Source organism: Haemaphysalis longicornis, unplaced genomic scaffold, assembly GCF_048455015.1.
Source record: "Haemaphysalis longicornis isolate Haplotype H1 unplaced genomic scaffold, Haemaphysalis longicornis Haplotype H1 scaffold_5, whole genome shotgun sequence".
NCBI lineage: Eukaryota > Metazoa > Arthropoda > Arachnida > Ixodida > Ixodidae > Haemaphysalis > Haemaphysalis longicornis.
The window spans coordinates 119,427,768-119,433,767 of NW_027526385.1; the positions used below are offsets into that span (position 1 = coordinate 119,427,768).

General features: G+C 51.6%; 1 protein-coding gene and 1 non-coding gene across 2 annotated transcripts; one reads left to right on the plus strand and one right to left on the minus strand.

Moving 5' to 3' along the window:
- Window positions 1–2,253: 2,253 nt before the first annotated feature.
- LOC144139382 (uncharacterized) lies at window positions 2,254–4,165 on the minus strand. The gene has a single exon (XM_077671746.1). The coding sequence runs from the start codon at window positions 4,162–4,164 to the stop codon at window positions 2,980–2,982; it is 1,185 nt and encodes a 394-aa protein (XP_077527872.1). The 5' UTR covers window position 4,165; the 3' UTR covers window positions 2,254–2,979.
- Window positions 4,166–4,394: 229 nt separating this feature from the next.
- Window positions 4,395–4,467, plus strand: Trnaa-agc (transfer RNA alanine (anticodon AGC)). The gene has a single exon. It is a non-coding gene; the product is annotated as a tRNA-Ala (tRNA).
- The last annotated feature ends 1,533 nt before the right edge of the window (window positions 4,468–6,000 follow it).

The window sequence follows — 6,000 nt, forward strand, 5'->3', positions numbered from 1 at the left end:
GAAAACGATTGACAACCTGTCGTAAAAACAAATGAGACAAGGAAAGGCCCCCGCTACGCACGCGCCGAAACAAGTTCGTTCGACTTGTTTTTTCCCACGTGGACTCCCAAATTAACACGGCGAAAACGCGGTGCAACGCCTGCACATGCGCACGCGAACAGTGTAACACCTGGAGCACGTACCATATTTTACTTATTAAGAACACATTGCAGACTGAGGCTCTTGCAAAAATGGAGAGCCCAGTGCCTTGCCATTTTTCTGCTCTATCGCGCAATTCAGCTGTCTGTCTGCGCCAATAGGGATCACTGTCCTCGTAGTTTTCGAGAGGCACACCTAAGTATTTGGTTGGCGTCGTCTGCCAGCTTATGCTTTCAAACACCTCCGGGGCTTCTTCCCATTGGCCGTGCCAGAAACCTAAACATTTTTGCCAGTTCACACTGCTGGCACTGTATTTACAAAAGGCCTTTAGTGTCTTTACAGCTTCGCTTATGCTGCTTTTATCAATAAAGAAAAGTGCAATGTCGTCGGCATAGGCCAACACACGCACCTCACACGACTGTAGTCGAAAGCCGTTGATGGTTTTGCTTCCAATAACACTCAAACAAAACGCTTCTACATATACACAGAAAAGCAATGGGGACAATGGGCAACCCTGACGTACGCCACGTTGAACCTGCACTGCTTTGCTGAGCGACTTGTTCACAACGAGGCTAGTTGAACACCCACTATACGCCATGCGCACTCCTTGAAGAATAACAGCCCCTACATTTATATGCTCTAACATGGCTATAAGGAGCTCGTGTGATACCTGATCGAACGCCTTCTCCAGGTCTACCTGGAGCATTGCTAGAGAACCTTGAGTGCTGTCGCAACACTCAAGAACACTTCGAGCAGTATGAATGTTCGTTACTATCGACCGCCCCTTTATACCGCATGTTTGATGCGGTCCAACGATGTCCCTAATAACAGTCTGCAAACGACTCGCCAGAATTTTCATTAAAATCTTATAGTCTACATTAGTGAGACTGATTGGGCGATACCCAGATACAGCTCGGAGTTTGGCGTCATCATCTGACTTAGGAATAAAAATGGTGTGCGACTCATGAAAAGACGGTGGCAGCACACCATTCTGATACGCCTCAGCGTATAACGTACACAACACTGGACTTAGGCACTCTTTAAACTTTTTATAGAATGCAGCGCTTAGCCCATCGGGGCCAGGCGTCTTTCCCGGGCTCAACTCCTCTATAGCTTTTCTTACTTCATTCTCCGTTATGTCTGTTTCGAGCAGTGCTGACATCTCTTTGTTTAGGCATGGTAACAATCTCAAAAATTCATCCTTAAACGCCACGACATCAATAGCGTGACATGCAAACAGTTTGTCGTAAAAGTTACAAAAACAGCGTTCTATGCTGGCTTGATCCTTGTACAAGACGCCTTCGCTTTCTATTTCCGCTATCGCATTTCTGCGAGCGTACTTTTTCTCGGAGCATAAGGCTCTTTTGGTCGGCGCCTCTCCCAGCAGCATCTTTTCTGCTCTTGCGCGAACAAGCGCGCCATGATATTTGCCCTGATCTAAGACCTCGAGCTGTGCTTTAACATTCTTTATGTCATCTCTGCACGTCCCCGGCGATCTACATTCTGCTACAATAAGAGCGTCGAGATTACTTCGTAGCGTGGCTTCTTTCTTTTTCTCGTCGCTCTTCATTGCAGAAGAACGTTCAAGGCCTTTTAGCTTAACTTCTTGTTTGAACAGCTCCCACTTCCGAATGAAGTTCGTCACGTCTGAGCTGCTAAACGAGGTCCGTGCGCATGCGTCAACGGCCTCGACGAATTTATCATCTTGCAGAAGTTTGTTGTTCATTTTCCACAAACCCCAGGAGAACGCGTTTCCACGTTTAGCGGCCCTGCCTAGTGTTAACGACACCAGACAATGGTCGCTAAAAGAAACAGGGGTCACTTCGTATTTGTCACATTCACGTACGAGTTCTACGGAAAGATACACCCTGTCGAGCCGCGCATGACTATTGCCCTGAAAGTGTGTATAGCGAACGGTGCCTGCATTGCTCATGCTATCACCTGCATCTTCCAGGGCGCATCCGGCTAATATCTCATTCAGTACCACCGTACTGGCGTCTCTGAAATTGGTCGTGCTGCTTTTGTCGCGCGCTGAGCAAACACAATTATAATCGCCCATTAAAATTAAGAGCCGTTCCGTCTCACACCACGGATGCATTTCTTCAAAGAAAGCCTTCCTTTCGGCTGTATTGGTGGGCCCGTAGACACACATTACACGCCATTCATTGGAACAATACTCCAAGTCGCACACAACATACCGCCCCGTTTCCGAGGCGGTGACAGTCTTTAGAGCGGCCCCTAAGCTTCTCCGAATTAGAAGGGCGCAACCCGCAGAAAACCCGACCGCATGCGACACGCACACATCATAGCGCGCAATAAAGGGCCGCACCATACGATCCGTCTGGTCCTCCCTCCCAACTTTGGTCTCTTGCAAGGCCACGATGTCCAAATCCTCATCTGTTACGAGTCGGTACACCTGATTTTGACGTCTCCGATCCGAAAATCCCCTGACGTTAAGCGTGGCGATGCGCATTGGTTTGCTCAAGTAAACCATGTTTTAGGAGGGAGCTAGACTTATCGCACAACACTTACATTCATGCAGCACGAAAAAGAACGACGCTTCATCAACTGCAAACATCCCATACACGCTCCAAAATCCCGCACTTATAAAACATTCGTATGGCCTGCGGGATTCACGGCCGCTGCAATACACACTGCCACCCTCCCCCCAGCCAAACCTAAAGCTCAAAGCATAAGCATCAGGAACACAATACCCCCTCCAAAAATACTGCCTTGACCCAACTACACTGTTGCGTTTAGTTCGTTGGCGATTCAAGACAGCAGCGCAACAACAAACACTGAGGAACAGGATGGCGACTACCTTTCGTAGTGACGTGCTGGCTAGGAGGGCGGAGCCGAAGTTTTCGTTCGGTCTGGTGGGACGTTGGGCTTCGGCTTGAAGCTCGGACGTCTCACTGAAACCGCCTTAGCCGGGGGCTCCTCGCTGCTGGTGAGTCCGTCACCCTGCTCTGTGTCGTTGCTTTCTCGTTGTCGCTTTGCCACGGCCCCACTCAGGTCCATTTGCACGGCTTCGGCTGCTAGAGCCGACACCTCCGTCGTTCCCTGACTGGCCGCTCCGGTTCCGTTGTCCTCGTTCGACGAGACGTGAGGGGGAGGCGTCTTCGGCTCGACCGGCTGCTCCTTTTCAGGAACGCGCTGGCCAGCCTCGGCCTCGACCCGCCCCGCCGACGTCGACTCCTTCACCGCCTTCTCGGCTACTCCTGCAGCTGTCTCCTCCGCTTCTGCCTCGTCCATGAGGTTTTCGCGGAGGTCGTCCTCCCTCGCTGGACCGGTGACGCTGGCATAGGACTTAACGCAGGCGCTTGCATCCTGCCCGAAGCGACGGCACGAAGAACACTTCGGAACCTTGCATTCTCGCCTGACGTGCCCCTTGAGGTTGCAACGTAAGCACTGCGGGGCCCTTCCGGCGACGACGACGAGGGCCTTGTCACCCGCCACACGAAGTTCGTGCGGCAGGTCGTCGATGGTCACGCCCGCCTTCAACTTGAGGGTCACCGTTCGAAGTGTCGAGCCCTTGTCTTGGATGCCTTCGACGCGCCACCGCTCCCTGCGCACCTCGCCGACACGCCCGTAGGGCGCCAGCGCAGCGCGAACGGCGTCGTCCGGCACGTTGTGCAGCAGCCAGTGAAGCTTGAGGCGGGCTTCTTGATTAGACGGGTCGATAACAAGGCACCGACGATCCTTCACCTTGATATCAGCGAGTGCAGAAATTTTCTTTACACCATCCGCCGACTTGAACGTCACTGCCCAAACGTGACTCATCTGGTACGCCCCCAACGCCACGACGTCGGGGAGCAGTTCCAGACGAGCCAAAACGTCCCGAAAGTCCTCAACGCGGTAAGGCCGGGCACGCATGTCGGCATGAAGAAAAACCGTGTTTACAACCGACTGACCTGAAGGAAAGTGTGGCAAAAGTACTTGGTAATCATCAGCATCCTGGGCATATATCCTGTTACCGCGGGCCGAAAGGCCCGCTGAAGCCGCTCCTTGGGCGGAGCTCGACATTCTGCGACCGCTCGCTAGCGCTACCGGAAGCAGAATCCCCTACCATCTGAGCTACACCCCCGACACGAAGGGACTAGAACGGTGTCGACAAGAAGGCACATTGCCAAGTCCCCTGGGCATCATTGCGAAATGTTCGCGAGGCGCGCAACCAGATTCACTCCGAGTCCAAGACAAGGACGACAGTAAAACGGGAGCGATAAAACCACGTACGTCTGCTGCTTCTCTCTGTCGGGGGTGTAGCTCAGATGGTAGAGCGCTCGCTTAGCATGCGAGAGGTACTGGGATCGATACCCAGCACCTCCAAGACGTCTCTTGTTTTGTCTATTTTGGTCTGTTTTGTGTTTTCAACTCTGCGATTCTTTTTTTACTTACCAGAAGCAAGGCAACTTCTGTCAGAGACGTACCAAGGGGTCGGACCGGGGACACCCTATTCTTCCCCACCGCCCCGCATGACAGAACCTCTTCCAATGCCATGCACACGCCCTTCCCTCCCTTGCCAACTCTCTCTGCACACATTTTTAAAGCGGCTAGCCTGTAAGCTCGTGGAACTAGTTGCGGTTGGAGGCAATGCCAGTTGCGTTTTACTTTTCCTTTTGCTTCATTCTTTTCTCGAGTGAAGGCCCGCCACGATGCTTGCGTACGCTCGGAATGCGTGGCATTGTTTTGACAAGGGAGAAAATTGCGAAACAGTGTCTATTATAAAACCCTGCAACAACCATGAAATCCGGGAGCAATTTGAATATCACCATTTGCCTCGTCTGGTTTTTCCCTAAATGTCATCCCTTTTCAGGCAAAATTGCCCACGGGAAACAAGAGTCTCCATGGAGTTGAGAAACTGAGCTATCTACTGAGTAATTGTCAAATGGGGGTGCACGGGCACCAGGGATTCTCAAGGGCGTTTCAGGAGTTCGCCAAGCTCTCCCTCTCCCCACTCCTTTCTCCTTTTTCTCAAACCTTGCTGGCATGGCTGCATGACCTGTACATTTGTTTTTGTTTCTGTTTTATCCGGGGAGAACAAGTTTTAACGTTGGCTTTTTGCACGACACGCCAGCTATGCGGAAAAGCCAGACACGCAATTGGCAGGGTGTGGGTGTTCGGTAACTTTTACCTTCAAGAGCAAATTGGTTGACCGTATTTTACGCATCAACATAAATGTCATTCACGAAAGGTGAGCATTCAGTAACTATGCGGACGACTCTAGCCACACGTGCAGATTACAATTATGAGGCGAATCGACAAAAACCATCGTGGGGTCCCCCATTACTTCTGCAAGCCCCAAACGGGTCCTGGCACACTGGTGGTATAGAGTCACTGTACGAAGGCACTGAGCTGAGGCAAGAGCCAAACATGAAAGGAAAGCAATAAAAAATAAATTTATTCGTTATACATAAAATATTCGTGAATTCAAATAGTTTTATACAAAAAAAATGGTCGCGTGTTAAGTTCGGGCTCCGCAAGAAATTAATGAAGGCCGCCGGTGGCCCATGTATTGGCGTCGCCTCCGCTGGTAGCTACGATCCTGTGTCCCTTTCATGTAGCCGCACGGACGCCAAGTTCGGAGCCGCGAGAGCGTGTTTTGTGCCCGTCCTTTTGTGTATCAAAAGACGGGGGTGATTAGCCTGAGTACCTCTGTCGCGTCGGAGGTGACTGGGTCATTCGGCATAACAGGCTGACGGGAAGCCAGATTATCGTATCTCTTAGTGTTGAAAGCGCGCGCGGTGTAATTTTGGAGGATCTTCGACTCCGGCGGCGGCGTTGGTCGTTGACGGGTCAATCGCCTCGGAGACCACCGAGTGGGCCTGAAGCGCGTCTTCCGGTGGGACTGGCGACAGGCGG